Source organism: Anopheles coustani, chromosome 2 (assembly GCF_943734705.1).
Source record: "Anopheles coustani chromosome 2, idAnoCousDA_361_x.2, whole genome shotgun sequence".
Classification (NCBI taxonomy): Eukaryota; Metazoa; Arthropoda; class Insecta; order Diptera; family Culicidae; genus Anopheles; species Anopheles coustani.
This window is the reverse complement of record NC_071289.1, coordinates 75,190,527-75,210,453: the sequence shown is the minus strand read 5'-3', so window position 1 is coordinate 75,210,453 and position 19,927 is coordinate 75,190,527. Positions and strand designations below refer to the sequence as shown.

At 45.7% G+C, this 19,927-nt stretch overlaps 3 protein-coding genes across 4 annotated transcripts; 2 read left to right on the top strand and 1 right to left on the bottom strand.

Moving 5' to 3' along the window:
• Positions 1 to 796: 796 nt before the first annotated feature.
• LOC131265731 (PE-PGRS family protein PE_PGRS17) lies at positions 797 to 6,077 on the top strand. 2 transcript variants are annotated; one of them, XM_058268034.1, is made up of 7 exons: positions 797 to 906; positions 4,066 to 4,240; positions 4,727 to 4,914; positions 4,995 to 5,177; positions 5,326 to 5,535; positions 5,711 to 5,824; positions 5,898 to 6,077. In XM_058268034.1, the coding sequence occupies exons 1-7, from the start codon at positions 829 to 831 to the stop codon at positions 5,991 to 5,993; spliced, it is 1,044 nt and encodes a 347-aa protein (XP_058124017.1). In that variant the 5' UTR covers positions 797 to 828; the 3' UTR covers positions 5,994 to 6,077. The 2 variants fall into 2 exon arrangements, with proteins under 2 accessions (XP_058124017.1, XP_058124018.1); XM_058268035.1 differs by lacking the exon at positions 5,326 to 5,535.
• Positions 6,078 to 6,514: 437 nt separating this feature from the next.
• LOC131265732 (GTP-binding protein Di-Ras2) lies at positions 6,515 to 8,934 on the bottom strand. Its single transcript, XM_058268037.1, has 5 exons — positions 8,842 to 8,934; positions 8,467 to 8,574; positions 8,124 to 8,309; positions 7,814 to 7,984; positions 6,515 to 7,635 (listed from the first exon to the last, which is right to left on the bottom strand). Exons 1-5 carry the CDS (start codon positions 8,917 to 8,919, stop codon positions 7,330 to 7,332), a joined length of 849 nt encoding a protein of 282 aa, XP_058124020.1. The 5' UTR covers positions 8,920 to 8,934; the 3' UTR covers positions 6,515 to 7,329.
• Positions 8,935 to 11,578: 2,644 nt separating this feature from the next.
• On the top strand, positions 11,579 to 18,974 carry LOC131265727 (aminopeptidase N). Its single transcript, XM_058268030.1, has 11 exons — positions 11,579 to 11,699; positions 13,957 to 14,055; positions 14,171 to 14,209; positions 14,315 to 14,503; positions 14,616 to 14,698; positions 14,820 to 15,001; positions 15,076 to 15,256; positions 15,325 to 16,762; positions 16,839 to 16,981; positions 17,047 to 17,811; positions 17,886 to 18,974. Exons 1-11 carry the CDS (start codon positions 11,579 to 11,581, stop codon positions 18,030 to 18,032), a joined length of 3,387 nt encoding a protein of 1,128 aa, XP_058124013.1. The 3' UTR covers positions 18,033 to 18,974.
• Positions 18,975 to 19,927: the final 953 nt, after the last annotated feature.

The window sequence follows — 19,927 nt, the reverse complement described above, 5'->3', positions numbered from 1 at the left end:
TGCTTTCAAAGTATATTTGATAGTAAATCATCACAATTACATCAAACTGTAATGTAATTACTCACGTTATCTATTGAATGACGAAAATAAACTTTAATACATGGTACAGTGGCACAAATAGAACCAGGATTTTTTCATTCCTTCATTCTTCCATTTCTTTTCATAATAAACTGCGTGAAAGATCAATTACCGACGGGCATCATTTAATTGCTCCGTGACGTCAGCCGTCGCCAATGAATATAAAAGCAAAGAGATCAGCGGAAGAACCAACTCAATTTCATTCCGAAATGTAGATAATCATTCTGCTCAATATTTGCGCATGCACCACTTCAGAAGAGCTCCTCGTACAACATCGTCTGTTCTCGAATCGCTGCTCGGGTGGTGTCTCTTCTGGGATGGACCAGTTTTTTTCTTATCTTAAAGCACGACAGAACCACTTCCTAAAACCATACCCGATTGGTTAGGCACCTGCTTGACGAAGGATTGGCGGGGGCTCACTACATCCAGCGGAAGGCATTTTTTGTGCTGTCCTTCTTCTTCTTTTTACCGCTTCCTTTCCATCGATCGACGTTCTACGTCATTATCCTCGGGCTGCGGTCATCCGCGGAGCTTGGATTGAAGCGACGTTTCTACGAAACAAGTCACCGTAACAACCGCCCTTAAGAGTGTATGGCAACGTTCATGTTGATCCAGTGCGAGTCGATCAGTCGAGCGCGCAACATCTGAACATTTTGCGGGAAAATCCCGTCATCGTAGTGGCAAGTGGAAGTGTTAATCCAGTGGTGCTGGACAAAGAAATCAAATCATAAGAACGAACACTAGGCGCAAATGATGAAAGGATTCGTAGCCGTTGCTTTGCTGATCCTCGCGATCGTACAGTGCATCCAAGCTGTTCCAGTTCCCCAAGTAAGTCTAGTGTTAAGTGTATTTTGTGTAAAAATCAAATGACAAACCAACCGAACTCAATGTCCGGTATTACGTAAACGGTTAAGAATTTTTCAAATACTCTGAACAATCGCATGTCAAGACACACCCCGGCCGAGGCATAAACGTGAGAGGCATCTTGATTCGATTTTCTTTCTTTTCTAATTTGCGAGCGAAATGAAGATCAGACTATTTCATTACCATACAAAAGCCAAGAAAGATACAAAACAAAAGGAAAGCTTGTTGGTTTCTCCCGAGAAACATGTTTTACCTAACATCCCGTTTGATTTGAGCTCTTATTTTATGGTGGCGCAACGGTTTTTGTTTTGTGAATTGGTCGAGGATACACATTTGCATCGCGATCGAGAATCAGGTTCTACCATGGTGAGTCAGGTGCTCGCAAACGATTCGCAGCACGACGCAAGTTTCACCCTTCAATTAAAATGTGTAGGGACTGTTGGGAATCGAGCAATCGGAATCGAGTAATGCCTAAGGTCGTGACGGAAAACATAAGACGTGGAATAATACGGAGCCTTGTTGTGGTATTTCTGAGCTTGTAGAAAATTCCAAACATAAGATTACTCAGCAGCTTGAAGGCATGCGGTCAATCAAAACCCTCCAGTGTGATGCCCTCGCAGTTAATTTAATGATTTCTACTCGCTAGAGCATCCGCCCGACGTCAGCAAATTTGTTGTGAATTTGTGTTTCTGGTTTATTTTTTGCTGTCTTCTGTCGATCAAGGGATAGGAAAAATAAAGTGAAACAGATAAAATCAGTCTCAAAGCAATCAGTTGCAGAGGACGTTGAAGTCATGTTCATGGTTCACTGCCCCTACACGGAACAAAATGAGAATCGAAACGAAATCCCTTAACTATAGTGTCTCGAAGAGGTCTCAAAATCATCCTATTAGCAAATCGTAGAACGCTGCTGAACTTTTTTTTACAAATTTGTCACTAAAAAGCGAAGGGAAGAATTAACGTTATAAATTAAGGAACTATCATTCTCCCTAAACCAGTTTTTACGCACCGTGAAAGCGTAGAACGGTGTCGAAGACAAATTTTTATGTGTGCCAAAAACGAAACACAAAAAACTCTTTTCACCCACTTGTGCTCTTCGGTGGTGGTCATGAATAATGCATGAGCCGGTAGAGGAAGAGCAGGTCTACATATGAATTTTTAGTTTTGAAGATCCAATTCGCGCCCGGCTTTTAACAAAAGACTTGCGTGCCACCGCGTAAAGCGACGAACCTCCGGTATCGGAGCGTTAACTCCTACCAGGTTACGATTTTTCTTTTACCGGCGGCCGGCGCAGCAAAAGTAAAAGTTGACCAACAGGAAATAGATCACTACGCCTCATGCAATCTACACTTGACATTGAATGTTTCGTCTTTACCGTTCGCTAGGACCGGCCTCAACTTTGCGAAGAAGGGAAGGGTTGTTGTTTACTTCAGGTTTGTTTCTAAAAAAAAATAAGTATGTGCATCAACAACTGGTCTTTGGGCAATCGTGGTTCGGATTATGTGTACGGTTCTAGCGCAGATACCGACCTTTGTCCCTTGTTTGGTTGGAAAACAGTTTGTCAGGGAAGTAGATTCATCATCATTCGTTGATTAATTTTTTTATTTTTTAAAGCTATTACGGTCTATCTCGGCCTCGCAGCAAATGAGTAAAAACGAGTCCTTCTAGAAGGCCATTAAAGAGATATTTTTTTATCTTCTATATGTTGGAGCAAATTAAGCCTCCCTGATTAGTTTCGCTAATAGGTCATGCAATTAATGGAAAGCAATCTTTTTTCTATTTTCTTGTAAAACTTGTACTGATGAGTAGAACGTACGTTCCAGGTTGACTAACCTCACTATTATCGACGCTCCACCATGTGCGTCGTGCATCTTTGTGCTGATACAAGCCTATTGCTGTAAAGACTGAGATTGGATTTTATTTTTTGTACTCTGAGAAGAACAAGTTGAACGTGAGGAAACAGGTTTGCTCATTCCAGAATCCGACTCTTTTACAAGTGGATCTGGTTGTTTTTTTTTAATTCTTTTGATTTTGTACCAATAATCTTTATGCACTAGAATGCAACTGGATTCGAACAGAACCAGTTATCGAACAATGGATTGCAAAGGTTGGTGCTGGGTTAGTGCCGGTATATGAGGAAAAATGTGCAAACATGAACTACAGAAGCGATTATAATTTATCAAAATTATGGTCACAATAAAACTCTACATATTTCTTTGTAAAAAAAGATATTCAACTCTACTACTGTTCCTAAGATATTGACCATTTGTGAGTCATTTTGACTGGTCCGGTACTTTTTCAATCACTTTTATTTCCTTAGGTTAATCTATTCGACCAAATGTTAATGCATGACTTTCACACATCCAATGGAATGTTAATTTTTATGTATTCAAAAAAAAAATCAATTTAATATTGAAAATAAATCGCGGTAGAGTTGCAAGCATCAACATTGCGGTAGTTCTAGTGCTAAATACACCAAATACATTAATGAAATCTTCAATTTCCCCACTTTCTGGTGAACAGAAAAAAAAATAGTTTTATGCAAAAAGAAAACTGAATCTCGACTACCATTTATCTGTTGCAAGCAGATGAATGATTTAATAAACTATTCTTTATACCATTAGTGAACAGTTTAAGACAGAGAACATGCGATAGGAAGATTCCCGTACAACTCACAGTGACCCTTGTATCTAAGATCGCGTCATACTCGTACATTGTCCCGACATCATGTAGTTTCCAGTATCTCCACTACCTCACTTCAGCGCCATGACCATAAATCATCTGATCGAGATCAGAAAGCAAACTTTTCGCATCGTAAGCAGTAGCCTTAACGGTCGATCGAACACCGTTGCTTTCGCGTTGCTCATGACAATCTTAGCGTGGAGATTAATTAGTGGAATTCATGATGGCATCCGTAATCGCACCGGTCGGGTGTTTGCAAGGGTACAAGATGACGATTGTATAATGCATGTCGGCGTCGCGAAACTACCGGGGACAAGGCGTCAGAGTCTCCGTTGAGCAGTGAAGCTGCTCGAGGGGGAAATATACATATTTAAATCCAGTCGCGCTAGACATTCCCTGTGGGTTGAAGCATCAAATGACGCACATATTTTCGCGATTCCAGTTGCTTACATTCCGCGATGGAAAGTTCGGCGTCAACTTCGGCGGCTACCACGCTGAGGCCGGTCTAGGAGGGCTGCTCACCGGAAACAGTGCCCACGGAGGACTGTCCGCTTCCGCCGGAACACCGCACGGCCAACAGGCGGGAGCCGGCATCGGTGGACTGCTCGGCGGCAACGGTAATGGTTTGTTGGGTGGTTTCTTGGGTGCTTACGCTCGGTCGCCGGGATATTATTAACCACACCAGAGTCGGCGAGAGTCTATGCATGAAGACACTCCACGGCAAAGGCGCTCCAGAGGAATAGATCCGAAAAGAAAAACAAAACAATTGGTTAATAAAAATTACCTAAATTTTGCTTATCGCTCTGTTAACTAACTGCATGCAATGCTTTGTATGTTCACTTCTGCACGTTTGAATAAAAACGCACGCTCTGTCCTAAACTAATCGGCTTAACAGTGTTGTTGTGTGAGTTGCTTAAATTTTCTGAACCAGGGTGCATGACAAAAACAACCAGAAATACACTTTACTACTACTTCAGCGTAAGGGATCGCACAGCAAAAACAAAAAAGCACGCAAAACACAGCAAGTAACCTCTGTTTGGTGGAGAGAAGATAACTAACACATCCGGACTGAGTCAAGACTGATGGTGAGCCAACATTCCTAGAACGCACCGCTGGAGGCGCGTACGCCGGAGCGACGGCAGGGCACGGCGTTGGCGCTAGTGCCGCCATCGGTGGAGGTCTCGATGGGGCCGGCGGTGCCGGAGGAGCTGGCGCCGAATCGCACGCTGGAGGAGTGAGCAAGAAGGTTGTCAAACTGGGCCAAACGAACCATGGAGCCCCACCCACAGAGGTAAGGCGAGGGTTAACCTTGGCGCGTAGAGGGAATTTGGTACTTATATATGGTGGCTTTTTAAATTTCCCTATCTGCAGGTTGTCATTTCGAAGGAGTATGGCGGCAACCAGCACCAAGGTAATTTCGAACGAATCGATCACGTGAAGGAAGTGCACACGGAACTGACGGTCCCGGAACCCCATCCAGCCCCGGCACCTGCTCCTGCACACGGTTTCCGTAAGACCGTGTACAAGAAGAAAGTGATCGGACATCCCCACAAGGTAAAAGAGTGAAGCTTTTTAAAGTTTTCGTGAACACCAGACAAACACACCTACACCGACACTAGACCGAAATGTCCTGAAGACTGATCACGATCGAGTGATTGTTTATGAAATCTAAAATTTGTAATAATAAAACGAAAATACACAGATCGCCGTCGTTGAAACGTCAGCTCATCACGATGGACCGCAACCTCCGCTCGACATCAGTCGTTTCTTCGACTTCCAGGCGTTCACCAATCTGGGTGCACAATTTGCGCACCCCGCGCCGCCACCACCGCCACCACCACCGGTTGTACACAAGACATTTGTGAAACAGACTTCCTACGAGCCCATACACAGACCTACGTTTGAGAAAGAGGTACCGGAAACAGATAATTGGCATTGGGTTCGCTTCCAAATTCATTTTCACCATCAACAAAATCCCGGAGAAAGAGAGAGACACACACACCTAAACTCATCATTGCATTGTGCTATTTTCATCCTGACTCCTGATGATCCCTGAAGTAATATTGGTATTCGTATTTTTCCAACAGGTTCACACCCGATATGACTCGTCGAACGGACACAGCGCAGGTGGGTCTTCGACAAGCACCCACGTGGTCGCCAGCTCGACCCACAACTCCAACTTCTGGAACGATATCTTCAACGTAAGTAACCGATCGCCCGTCCACTACGGAGAGGCTGTTGTGTTGTTTCTTATTAATAAATTCATCGTTCTAGATTCCGATCTCCACGCTGTCGGCCGTTAATCAGTTCCTGAACAACAAAGCCGGTAGCGGAAGTCTTCAAGTCCAGAAGCACGTGGAAGTTCACTAGATGCGGATATGTTTTATGCCGTATAATGTAAAACACATTGAAACTATTTAACGTGCACGTAAAAATACATATTTTCATAATAAAGAAAATATATCTTAAAGAAATCAACAAAACATTGCTGTTTTTAAACGTCCGTCTGTTTTTAATCGGTTATCGTGGTTCTTGTAGGAAAACCACATGTGAGAACTTATTATCGAACTACTGGAAAAATTGAACTTCGCTACTAGAACATTTAAAAAACAACATAATAACAGTAATAATGATCTAAAATGAGTGACATAATTTGGTTTAAAGAAAACAATAATGAGAATGAGACTATTCATCCAGCTTGGTGGGTAGCACGAGCATCTGTAAATTCGAGAGCGTAAATTTATGATATACATTTACCTGAAATATCATTATCAAATGATCATTGAAGCAAAAGACGAAGAACGCATTTCCGACGATCAGTTTCGGCCTTCCGAGTGTCGATTGAAATGAAAACGCTTCTCGCACTAGTGATTATCTCAACGGTTTATTATTTGTTATTTGAAGCAAAATATAATTATTGTTATTGTTAATTTTCCTACTGTTTGCTTTGTTATATCTAGTGCACTTCAGTTTAAGCGTCTATTCGATTCGTGTGTATTAGGTAAGCTAAGAGATATAGCTAAGAGAATTGGTATTTTCTTGTATATATGTATGCTTGCTGTCGTAAGAATAATATTCTCGAATCATCATGTTGTCATGCAAATGCCTGTCCACCTACCCCACGCCCTCCCCACGGTCCCTATCCGGACGATTGCTTGTTTGCATACGCGAGATACGTTTGAATGTAAATGTTAGTTTGATGTGGCTCCCTCCGCAGTAGAGGCGTTGGGTTTTTAAAGTTAGCCAAAAACAGATTCGATCCATATTGCGCTTCACCTAATGCTTCACCCGTATGGCATCGGTCCAATTGCCGCTTGCCGGTGATAGTGCAGTTTTTCAATTGGCTTTTCGTGGTTTTCCGTCTTGCTACCACGTTCGCTTCCACCATCTTGTCAAATTGCATCGTATGTACAGGTCGGTTAGTTTTTGTTTTTTTTTAACTTTTACCTTAACATTTGCGGGAAAAATCATTTTTATACCTTTCATGTCCTTCGTGTATTTCCCGCTGTGCTCTTCATATAATATCAATAATGTAACGGAGTTCGATAACGCAGACTAATCCGCTTGCAATCATTTGGTGCATAGGCGTACCGTCATCGTGTTCGTCATAGTCCAAGTCGTTGAAGTTGTCGTCGCCGTTTTCGTAATCGTTGTCGTCTTCATCGTGAACGGTCAATGATACTAGTAGGTCCCTTTGGCCGGCTTTTCACATCACTTTGCACTTTTCCTTCAGTGTGCCGCTTCCCTCGCCGGCCGCCGGCGGCTGTGCGTTACTGGAAGCCGTCTTGTCCTTCCCTTCCTTGGCTTTGTCCTTGTCCTTCGCCTGTTTTTCTTTGTCCTTCTCCTTTTCCTTGCCCTTCTCCTTTTCTCGCTGCAGCTGCTTTTCCTTCTTTTCCTTGAGCAGTTTTTCCTCCTTCGCTTGCTCCTTCATCATCTTTTTCTTGTTTTTCTTTTTGTTCTTGCCGTCCAGTTGAAGTGAGACGTTTCGGTTCTTTTCCATGTTGAGTAGTTCCTGGCAAACACAGAGACACAGAGGGACAGAGTGAGCAACAGTATAGATTCAGTGTAACAGGTGAAAGATGCATCATTTCGCAAGGAGTTAAAATTAGATCGCTTTGGAAAAAAAAACGTCACAGTTCCCGAGCCAAAACTCAATGAAGTGTGTAGGCAAGGGACACGTCCCTTCTTACCTGAAACAGTTCGGTAACATTGTGGTTTTCTTTGGCCGACGTTTCCATAAACGATACGCCCCAGGTAGCAGCTTCCGTTTGACCCTCGATGTTGGTCACCTCCCGTAAGTCTTCACTTTCATCACATTTGTTTCCCACCAGCATCACGGGTATTTGAGATATTTCGTCACCCTGTGTGTGAGCGTGTATGTGTATGTGTGGGTGAAGGTAGGTGTGTGCGGAAAATTAATAGAGGACAATTTTACACATGAGCTCCTAATTCGCCATTGCCGGAAATATCGATGCCACCGTCGGCTTGGTAGGTTTGTACCTTCAACTCTCTTATTAGACTCCAGATTGGTCGCAGCTCCTCGAGGCTCTGTTTCGAACAGACGGAATACACCAGTATGAATGCGTGACCCTTGGTGATGGACAGGCGCTGCATTGCCGGGAACTGATGCGATCCCGTGGTGTCGGTAATTTGCAGTGTGCATATGTTTTTATTGCAGCTGATAACCTGTGCAAGAGCGGATAGAGATGGAAGTGCATTAGTGTAGCTGATCCTTCATGAGCACGCGATTGCAGCTATGCATCAAAACAGCACGTGATTGCCAAAGCGTCCGGCAAAGCATGCCCCGCACACCGGGGAAGGGTTCGGCATCGATTAATCTCACCTGCCGGTACGTGTCCTCTATGGTGGGAATGTAACTCTCTCGGAACGTTCCCTTGATGAATCGCAGCACCAGGGAGCTCTTGCCTACACCGCCCGCGCCGAATACCACCTGCAGAAGCGGCCACAAACATCGTTGAGACGCAGCGAGAATTAAAAACAAAAAAAAAAACAAAACAAACAAAACCCATGATTCCGCTCAATACATGCTAGACTACGGATTCACACGGGAAGTTAGAATAATGACAGCCTTATCGTAGCGCCTGAAGGTATGCCCTTCCCGTAGTGCACCATTTGAGTGCACCAGGAGCTAGGGGCGGCTATCTCACAGCAGCTTACAATACAGCGGACACAGAACAGGACAATACTACTGCCATACCACTCGGTAATCGTTGCTTTGCTCGGGCATTTTGATGTTTTGCAGGATTTTCTTGTTGTTTCTCTCCGGTTCACCCATCTTGACGGTGGTTGTTGATTTGCTGCGTTCGTTCGTTGGCGTACTAAGGGCGGGGATTGCGCTGGTAGTGCTCGATGGCAATTTGCTACTTTCTGTTGCTTCTAACTTTCGTCAAAACACATTTAACGAAACGAAATGCGTGTCGCGGGGGGAACTACTTCGATTTGGACACCGAATTTGATGCGTTTCCTAGTGCGGGGGTTGTGCGCGCGTTTGGGTGTGTGTATATCTATGTCCTCATATATATGTTCATATATATAATGTGTATATATGGTGTATATTTATGCGTGTGTGTATATATATAATAACTCTAACAAGAAATCGCTTTCGCGTCAACTGGCAACATTCGCGTGTTCCGTGTGTTTATTCCTTTGCTTTTCGTTACTGTGCTCTCACTAACAACAACATTTGTACAACGACAACCATCACAATACTTTTTTTTCACAGTGAAACAATGCGTAAATCAGCAAAAATTCGATGTTTATATGAGGACGAACGGTGTTTAGATTGATCAGTTACATTTGCCAACAACTTTATTCCTCGATACAAAGCAGTACAGCACAACCGTGAGCTGCCTGTGGTCGTCACCTATTAGTTTTCGAGTTTGGCGTTTATCACCCTCGCGTGTATAATATGTATGGGCGTGTGTTAATGTGTATGTGTGTAAGGGGGGTTAGTGTGTATCGGAAAAAGCGTGTAGGAGGTATGCTTTGATGTCCCGCGAAAACATCGGAAAAGCTGTCGCACATACACACGCACACATGCGACGTTCGAGTTAACCTTTTCCGCGAGTTAACTCCCGCGTGGGCAATCGATGTTTTCCATGCACCAAAACTTAACGTTCGAGAACGCAATCGAGCAGGAGCTTGGACAGTTTTCACCCTTATTTACAGCGTACGAATTAACAGGTCCGCCTCAGAAATGGCTCTGCTGGATGCTAAACAAAATACTCATTTGACAATTCTACGCAGCCTACAGTCGATGTACGGAATTCACGCAAAGCGGACCACCTTCCCCTATGAAAAGGGAATTGTACCATCACTCAGCCTTCCCTAAATCCTAGGATCTACATCGCTCTTGCTTTACCGCACGATGATTAGAATGGTTTATTCGCTCTAGCCGCTTTTCCGAAGGATTTTCCCTTTTCGGAGTTTTCATCAATCTACAATCTGTCAAAATGCTCTCGATTATGGCAACTTCAAATGGCCCGTTTTTCCGAGGCCTTGGGGCTTGCATAGCCACACGTGGTATGATTCTACTTCGCTGGGTCCTTAAATGTCTTATTTTAGTAATAAAAATCTTTTACATTTTCGAACGGAATGCAATGTTTGCATGCTCACTCTGCGATAAATGTTTTATCTTTTTAGAGCAACTTAATGAAAACGCGTATGAATTGCGCTTCACATGCGCATGCGCCGGAACAAGACGCCGCTTTTGCCAATTCTATGCACGGTCCATGCTCTTCGACGCCTTTCGCATTTTATTGATAAATCAATATCAGAGCGAACGAAGTGTCAACGAGAGTTTGTAGTGATTCGGACGCTGGCTAGAGCACACTCCAAAACCATGGGTGTCCGCCGGAAGTAGGGCCGGGAAGAAAAACACAAAAAAAACCCCATACACAAAACGGTCCAACGAGTTCTGTCGCCCTTAATAAAACAAACAGTCGACCGGAAAATAATATCAGTCGAAAAGAAAGTTCACGTGGAGTACCCAGGTTTAGCTTGGTTTTACACATCGAAGCCAGCATTGTTTTACACAAGCAAGCATGGTGGTGCCTTTGGTGTAGAGAAAGTTGTTTCGCACGCACTAACACAGTCGTCGCAGCGTTCTCCAGGACTCCGGTAGAACGTAGAATCTATTTGGTTATACCAAGACTGGTGTGTGATACCGTGGACGTCGGAGCCCTGGCCCTTCTGGTTCCAGGATGTTTGGCTAGAGGCTAGAGGCGCGAACATACCAAAACCTACATACAATCCTCACTCTTCTACACAGTACTTTTTACTGCTTACACCATATCGGAAACTCAACTTTTGGCTGTTTTGAAAAAGTTTTACCGCGAGAGGATATTCACATTTTGCGACTCACTCAAACCGAGGGTCGTTTAGTACCAACTTTGACCAGTGCCCTCCCACAACCAGTATTACTACCGTTTAATGGAACCGTGGAGCAGACATCTTTTATGGCGCAATATCTAATCCCCGAAACCGAAAGCATATCATAGTGTAGTGCATTAGTCCAGAATAGTTATTCTTGCGCCCAGAAAGAAGCTCCCATATTTTTCGGACGCGAAACGCTAGGGCCTCCCTAGACCCAAGCTCCAAACATTTGCCACGGCGTCACACGGTCGTCGACGTTTATCAACAAGTGGGGAGCCAACACCACATCTCTCTGTGCACCGCGACCGAGCTTTTCTCGCGTTTGTCCTTGAGCAGGACTTGTTGTGTACACTGTTGAAAACACGTCGCGTGTGGTAGTAGGGTAGTAGGATTTCCCCAAACAAACCCCTTCCGAAACACCCGGAACCGTACACCGTACACCCCGTGCATCGTCGTACTGCCCCCCCGACTGGTGTCCTGTCCCCTTCGACACCTGACGACCAAAACAAGGGACAGAAACTAACTAAAAGCCGGAACCAAACGAAAATACCGAACAAATAATGAAGCGAAGGAACGATTACAAAGTGGCCATGGCCGAGAGCGTCGAGCTGGAGCCGCTGGGCGGAATGGATAAGCTTTCCGAGACCGACAGCAAAAAGCGGAACGGCATAAACAAATTCGGTAAGCAGCCTGTCAGTCAATCTTCGCCCAAATCAGCCCACCACCCATCCGTCCCAGCTCCTTCTATTATTTCCTGCGTTTCCCGAGTGTGCAGCTGACTGTAGGTTCATTTATTTGCCCACCTAAGCATTCTTTTATTTTTAAACTACGAGCCTGTCTAATTGAGCGCTCGAGGCAACTTCCGGGTGGCAACAATTTTGTGCAATTTCCTTTCCATTAGCTTCTCCTGATTGCATTTAGTTTTAGTCGCCGGCACGGTCTTCCCCTCCGCACCCTGCATCCTTGTTGCGCACCTGACAACGCAATCAAGGATGCTTTGGGAATCCAACGCAACGAAAGGATGTGCTCCGGTTGCTTTGGTGAAACCTCCGCCTAGCGCTAGTTATTGTTACTTACGTGCACGCGGAATAACGCACACTAGGGGCCCCTAACACACTCGCACCCTCACACGTATGAACACCGTTTCACATACATGCTCACACTCACAGCATAGGATACACAATAGAGCCAGCAGTAGCAGCAGCAGCCTCTGCTCTACACCACCAATGTACGATGTAGATATGCAAAGGGACCCCCGCATCCGTGCGCATGTGCCGTGGATGTGTAGATGGAGAAATGTGGCAGAAAAATATTGACAGATTCGCTATCATCAGAGTAGCCGTCGTCCTCTGCAAATAGCCGAAAAGCGCTACGCTTCAGGAACACACTTCCGTCCGTTCTACTTTTTTCATTCGCCCTCCAAAGGATATATTCGGAGACCGCTCGAAGCGCGTTGTTGGTTGATACTGTTTGCCGAACGTGGTTAATCGAGAATTCCGGTGGAATAGTACTTTAAAGGCACAGATTTTGCCACGGTCAATCAGAAAGGCTCCTGCCGAAAAGCCAGGAGTTCCGTGCGTGTATGTGTATGTTAGTGTGTGTGTGTGTGATTTAAAGGGACTCGGCATTTACCCGCTGACACGCGTGTTTGCTCACGAAAACGCAATGGCCGACCAGTAGGCATCCCCCGGAAAAAGGATATTCGATTTCGCGGGGCTATATTCGCATTTCGTAACGTACTATGTTAGTGCAGCAGGCTGCAGGAGGCCGCGTCTACTGTGGCAGTCGGTAGTAATAATAGTTGCAGTCCACCGGAAGTCGTAACGGAAGCATGTCTGCCTGTGCATGGCAAGCGTCCAGCGCTACACGCCGTCATTGTTTCTCCAACTTCAGGTCGCAACGAACCGACATGCTGGCCTTTTAGCATCCTTTTGTAGGCAAAAATGTGACAAGACTGTACTTCGCAACGTTGTTGGATGTTGTTCGGTGTAGACCTGTGAAATATTCTTTGTGATTGAACATAAGCAATTAAAAACTCCAATCATAGCAAGCTCTGTAACTGTAAGGGTGCTCCAGAAATCTGGCAAAATAGCAAGAGATAAAGATACACCAAATTTTGCTGTGAAAAACAACTCCAATTACACTTGTTACCATTTGCTTGATAACGAAACAGGAGATTAGATAGATATGAACGTGCATCCGACCTAGCTGACCCTTCAAACCCGCTGCTTTTGCTTTCGTTCGTTCGTGAACCTTCTTCTTCAATCCTTCCCCCCCTGCACATTACCGAAACCCTTCCGAGAGGACGATTTAGCGAACGGAGAACGTTTGCCAACAAACCAAACCTAAGAAAACCATAAAACCCTACCGTTGCGTGTGTGTGTATGTGTGTGCGTGTATGTGCCTAATTTAAACCTTCCATCCATCTGCATCCAACACCCCCCTCGCACCCGACCGTCCCGTATTGGCAGCCGCCGTATTGGCTGGCGAGCAAAGAAAAGGGGGACCCGTCAAAGTATCGGTCGTCGGCAGTGGTGGCCCAAACAGTAAACCGTGGCGAAGAGAGCGCATCGGCATGACGGAGCCCGACTCTGACGACGATGCATTCCTCACAGGTACATACTAGACATGTGTTGTCCCTAGCCTAGCGCTGCGCAACATTATAAGCTTCCCCCGTGCCCTGTTTTCCTCGCTTTATCGTTCGAAACACGCTTGTGACCGTTTCCGGTATGTCCCGGACACAACCATGCGTTCGTTCACAATTTCATTGTCGTATTCTTTTTTTTAAATTATACCAAAGACTTGTATACTTTTTATGCTTAACGAACGCTTATAGGCATACGTTTAGTGAATCTGTTGGATATATTTGTTAACTCTAAAGAGGTTTCACTGCGCTACTAGAAATCGAACTTGTTGTTCCCTGCTCACTTCCCTACAGGTGGCGACAGTTCTTCTCGCCCGGTGCGCGATGGAGTGGCCGTTTGCTCGCAAAAACGAGCCCTATTCGTGACGGCGATCGTGCTGGGAACTTTGCTTGGTAAGTCAATCATGGCCTGTAACGGAAAAAAATCTTATCGACTTTAACTGAATCATTATTATTGCATTATTTACATTGGAATAAACCCAATACTTCCGTTTTCGTCCTCAATCAGCAACGGCCCTGGTGATAGCGTACGCAGGTCCACAGACAGGTATGTATTGTGTATAAACTTTCCGCGATTCTAGCAAAGTAGGCGACGATACTCAATTTCTCCCATTTCGATATCCCCATCTATCAATCGTCGCCATTGGCATAGTTTGTCCGTGTGCTGGCAAAATACCCCCCGGTTACGTGCCCGATGGATACAACAGCTCGGAACCGTTTTTACCGATCGCCACCAATGGGCAACCATTCCCGTGGTTGCTGCCGACGTTGCCGCTGAACGTGAAACCGAACCGGTACATTCTGACGATACATCCCAACCTGACGACACTGGATGTAAAAGGTAGAAAGCAATTCCAGTGAAAGGGTTTTGATTTTAATTCCTTATGGGACCAGAGGATGAACAGTTTCCCTTTCATATTTTAACACTCTGTTTTCCCGTTTGCATCCCGCAGGGCAAGTATCGATAGAATTGTACGTGGAAAAGGAAACCAACTTTGTGGTTTTGCACGCACAGGATCTCAACATAACCGAAAAGGTAAGACTACAGTCTCAATAATGGAGTTCCTTTTTGCGACGTTGTGCTTTACCACACTGTGTTGGGTAGTGTTTCATTTTTAACTAAGCCACTTTATATTTCTTTCATGCCACAACCATAGGCGTTGGTTGGACCGAAAGGATTCGCGTTGAAGATCCTCCGAATACTCGAATATACCCCACGCCAGCAGTTGTACATCGAAACGCGCGAAAAGCTGCGGAAAAAGGCAAACTACACGCTGAGCATACGATGGCACTCCAAGATGATACTGGACCAGTTCGAGGGAGATTTCGATTTGAAGAAGTACGTAGGAGCAACCATCTGCATGTTAGTTTTACGAACATAACCTTTGTTTGTTAATTTTGCTTAATTTGCAGAACGCTGGCGGCGACGGTACTTAAGCCGGGTAGCACCCGAAAAGCGTTTCCCTGCTTCGACGAGCCTCACTTGAGAGCGGCTTTCAAAATTTCCCTTTTCCGTGACCGGTTCCACATAGGACTGTCAAATTCGATCGTGCAGGATACCGATGATGTTGGGTTTTACATGGGAACCGGTTTGGTAAGTGATGTTCATTTTACGTCACGGTATGACCGTTGCTTATTGGACATTTTCCATTTGTTTCACAGCTGAGAGACGATTTTGCCGAAACACCACCACTTCCACCGGACTCGGTTTCGTGGGTCATCAGTGACTTCAAGCGGGAGCTGCTTGATCCGTCGTCCAAGTATCAACGGGTGAATGTGAGCAACCAAGCGGGTGGAAAAGCGGGTTCAGTTCCAGCAACCAACGGCAAGCCTGCACCATCGTCGAAGGTTGCCAAAACGGAGAAGAAACCATTCCGCAACCTGACGGCGGTATTGCTGTCGAAAAATTTGTTCAAACTCACCAACAACCTGCCCTCGAAGGATCCAACACCTAGCGAGACGAACGGCACGGCCAACGCTCTAGACACCGGAATGGCAAAGGCGAATGGATCGATGCCCCCGGAACAGGAACTGCTTTGGAATGGTGAAGCACTGGTGGTAAAAACCGCCCCAGCGTACTCGTTCTACGCCCCAGAAACGCACATCGCCAAGGGTACCTTCATTCTGCACACATCCCGAGACATACTGGAGTACTTGCAGCAGTGGCTCTCGGTCGCGTATCCGCTATCAAAACTGGACTTCGTTGCCCTCCCGGCGTTGCTAGATGACCTGTCCAGCTCGCTCGGGCTGATCGTGTGTCGGACTTCGTTTCTGAACGAACCAACCGCCATCTCCTCCAAGGAGTACCACATGTCGGTCGTGAAGATATCCGAGGGTATCGTAAAGCAATACTTTGGCGGGCTGATCTCTCCCAAGACCTGGAAACACAAGTGGCTCTGGGAGGGATTGATACGGTATCTGAGCCGTTTCTTGCTCGCCACCATTCAACCGCTGTGGCCGATGAAAGAGCTTTTCCTCATCGACACGCTCACCAAAGCGCTGGACATCGATGCGCTGCAGGGTTGGGAGAGCATCAACGCTGGCGCTAGCGAAACCGGTGATAACGATCCGTTCTACGTGGACAAATCGGCCGCCTTGCTGTCGATGCTGCAGTCGGCCATCGGCGAGCGCAACTTTCGACAGTGTTTAGGGAAATTTTTGAAAACATACCAATTCCAAACGGCCGAACCGGCGGACCTGTGGGCTATCTGCGCGAAGCAGGTCAACAATAGTAAGTACGTGCGTGAAATGATGAACCAGTGGACCAACACGGCCGCCTTTCCGCTGCTGAACGTAACGATGAACGGGACCAGCCTGATTGTGCGGCAGGCGGACTTCCGGCCGGCCGAGTACCTAGCGATCTACGACGAACCGATGGAGGATATTGAACGAAACGGGCCGGAGTCGACGGACCGAGGCTCTGCGACGTCAACGACGACGACGGTCGCCCCGGCAGGTGAAGCTGCGGGAAAAGCGGGATCCAGGTGGATCTTTCCTATCCATTACATTACGGACGTGCTGAACGCGAACGGAACCACCACCAGCGAGGAAAGGGAGCGCGAGCAGCAGAGTTTAACAATATGGTTAAACGCAACTGAAGGTATGAGATTACTTGAAGGAGTTGAAAATCAGAGGTTCTTATGGCAAAACCCATATATTACTTTCTTCCTTCGTAGTTACCATCACGTTAAATCATACCGCACAATGGATCAAGCTAAACCATAGGCAGACGGGATATTATCGCGTGCTGTACGATGAAGCGAATTGGGCCAAGCTGGTCGAGCAAATGCAAATTAATAATGCAGTCTTTAGTACACAGGTACGCATGAGTTAGTGCATCGTTTGCATATGCTTTAAATAATTTTTGATCTGATCTTTCGACAGGATCGCGTTGGGCTCGTGTCGGACATTTTCACACTCTGTCACGCCAATCTCATACCATGTCACGCGGCGATGGAGCTGATCTCGTACTTCCCGAAGGAAAAAGAGTGGGGCCCGATCGTGCTCGGCACAAGCCACTTGGAAAAGTGGCGCAAGATACTGAAGTACTCCGAGTGTTACCTCGTGCTGGCTGAGTACGTGCGGCAGAATTTGGCCAAATCGATCCAAGTGCTGGGTTGGGAGGACTCCGGTGAGGACGAAGCGAAGCTACTGCGGCCGGTGTTGATGCTCAGTGCGGCCCTCTGGGAAGAAGCGGACACGATCAAGTTCGCCAAAGCGCTGGTGAGCAACTTTACCGCGCACGCCGTACCGATACCGCCGAATTTGCGCGCCGTAGCCTACATCGGTTCGGTCCTGTCCGGCGAGTTTCAATACTGGCAGTTCTGCTGGGATCGGTACATATCCGTGCGTCGCGAGAAAAGTTCCGTGCTGGAGGAACGCATGGAATTGTTGCGGGCGCTCGGCGTCACCAAGGATGCATGGCTGCAGAACCGGCTGCTGTCGCACGTCATCACATTGCCGGTGTTTGAGATCGTGCAGGTGCTGGAGGCAATCGCTGGTACGCCGACCGGCGGAGCGATGGCTTGCCGGTTTCTTCAGGCGAAATGGTTCGATTTCCAGTCCAAGCTTGGTCGCGGTACGGTTCATTTCGCGCGCGTTATATCCGCCATCACGCAGTACGGTTCGACTAAGTTTGACTACGATGAGGTAAGTTGGAGGGGATTTATTTTCATAGACTACGAAATAGATGGGTTCTTTAACTATTTTCATTTATTCGACAGCTAAAATCACTGGTAGACAGATTTGGAGATGGACCTGGGCTGAAACTTCTCAACATGACGCTCAGCACGGTGGCAGCCAACGTCGAATGGGTCAGTCGTTCGCAAGCATCCATATACAGCTGGATCGAGAACAAATATCACTTTTGATTTCAGAAACGAGCAATAGCGGATAGCTTGTAGGTTTTGTTCTCCTTCTAGTCCAAGATTTTTCATCTATACTGCGAAACTTTTTTTCCTTTAATTAAACTACTTATTTTAGTGTTGGATGCTAAAAGGGGGGGACGCGTATGACAAAGGATTAGGAAAAAAAAAGGAAAAAAGAAGAGCAGGGCGAATGAGTAAATGAGAGAAAACAGAGCGTGGAAAACGAAGGACAATGTCGATGACAAGAAACCAGAAACGCAAGGATGCATTTATCGTAGTACAATCTCAAGACTCCTTTTATAGATACCAAGAGGACGGCGCGTGCAGGTGGCGAAGTGTTCTTCAATCTTCCACTGTCTACGTTTAGGTATATAGGTGTAAATATATATTCTATAACATATAAGTTACCAAAGAATGCAAAGAATAGTTTGTGTGATCGACAATTTATATCGTATATCTCGCCAGTAACATAAGGAACACATAGCGAAAGGACGCGTAAATCATACCAAAACCAAACACAAAAAAAACCTGCAACATGAAATGATAGCGAAAATGAGGGGCAGCACGATGGCAACAGCTAACCCCCTGGTGTGTTGTTTTAATTGTGCGTTTAGCTGTTTCTAGGCTGTTTTTGTGCTGAATATATACTGCTAGGTGCAAACAACCCAGTTTTGGACTCGGAAATACTCCCCAACAAGCGAAGTGCATGGATTAGGTGAAGAGGTGAAGCACAGAACGATGATGATCTGATCGGCATGAAACAAAATGAGCAATCCTATGTTTGGTGTTTGGTGTTACTCCACCAGAATTCCACCGTTTAGCAGCAGTGATTTAGGTTCAATATGAATAATCAGTGGTCAGTATTGGGTTAGCACATATATCTCTCAGACTCATGTATTTTCTTTCCATAAAAGCGATACATTGAAGGAGCCGCGCATACCATGGGTAACGAAAAAAAAATAAATAAAATGGTGTGAAACTGAAACCGGATCTCTTTGAATTGAATTCGTAATGAAATCAAAATCAAACATTGGACAATTATTTTGCAACGACATTTGCCGATTTTCAAATCAAACGTAAAATGACACAAAACATCCACGGCACACTTGGTGAAGAAACCGACCGACCGGTTTAAACAGCGACCTGCGATTGTTTGTTGTGTCTAATTCCAAACTAACGTCATCAGACTATCACGTTCCACACAGCGAACGGATGATTAATTTCGTGACCGTGTGCCCCGAAGAGCGAACGAAAATCTAAATCCTTACATCAATAGTGCGTGATTATTCGTATGCAGGCATATTTTCGTTCTATTGTTTTGGAAAACATACGTTCTAGCATAGCGGCGTAAGTATTCGTATGGGGGATGTAATTGTACATCCCGGTGTTCATGGCAAGACCATTTGTGACATAGCGAAGCAGGCCGACGATCAACAGGTTCCTTTCTTCATCGCTACGACGGTGCTATAGATTGCTTGCGTACAGGGCGCGGTGGGGTAGTGGTTACGGGAGACGATGCCTGTGACAGCGGTGTGAGAGATAATGCGCATCGGCGGATGGCGGGATCGAGGAGCAGATTTAATGTTTACCGTAGCTACAATGTGTTACTTTACTTCTAGGAACCCTTCTAATGGCGGATTTTGACTTACCGCGGATGCAATCGCTTGCTCCAGAAAATGACTATGTTCCGGAAGCGTCAACGCATCGAATACAGAAGACACCTTTCCTCCATCAGGTAAACTTTCCGCCCTGCACTGATCGTTTTCATACCCGTTGAAGCTCATATCATCTCGAGGCATTTGTGATCATTATATAAACATACTAAAACCGCTACCACGCTCTGCATTTAACTGTATCGTATCATGTCCTAGATGTAAGTTAGACATAGAGGAAATAAA

What these genes read in the sequence shown, in the direction of transcription:
- LOC131265727 (XM_058268030.1), top strand. Translation starts at nt 11,579, where the DNA reads ATGAAGCGAAGGAACGATTACAAAGTGGCCATGGCCGAGAGCGTCGAG. An exon ending in GAACGGCATAAACAAATTCG is followed by an intron (nt 11,700 to 13,956) that starts GTAAGCAGCCTG and finishes ACTTCCCTACAG; the next exon opens with GTGGCGACAGTTCTTCTCGC. An exon ending in TTTACATGGGAACCGGTTTG is followed by an intron (nt 15,257 to 15,324) that starts GTAAGTGATGTT and finishes TTTGTTTCACAG; the next exon opens with CTGAGAGACGATTTTGCCGA.
- LOC131265732 (XM_058268037.1), bottom strand. Translation starts at nt 8,919, where the DNA reads ATGGGTGAACCGGAGAGAAACAACAAGAAAATCCTGCAAAACATCAAA. An exon ending in AAAGCAACGATTACCGAGTG is followed by an intron (nt 8,575 to 8,841) that starts GTATGGCAGTAG and finishes CCGCTTCTGCAG; the next exon opens with GTGGTATTCGGCGCGGGCGG. An exon ending in GTCTAATAAGAGAGTTGAAG is followed by an intron (nt 7,985 to 8,123) that starts GTACAAACCTAC and finishes GCTCACACACAG; the next exon opens with GGTGACGAAATATCTCAAAT.
- LOC131265731 (XM_058268034.1), top strand. Translation starts at nt 829, where the DNA reads ATGATGAAAGGATTCGTAGCCGTTGCTTTGCTGATCCTCGCGATCGTA. An exon ending in AAGCTGTTCCAGTTCCCCAA is followed by an intron (nt 907 to 4,065) that starts GTAAGTCTAGTG and finishes TCGCGATTCCAG; the next exon opens with TTGCTTACATTCCGCGATGG. An exon ending in TCTGGAACGATATCTTCAAC is followed by an intron (nt 5,825 to 5,897) that starts GTAAGTAACCGA and finishes TCATCGTTCTAG; the next exon opens with ATTCCGATCTCCACGCTGTC.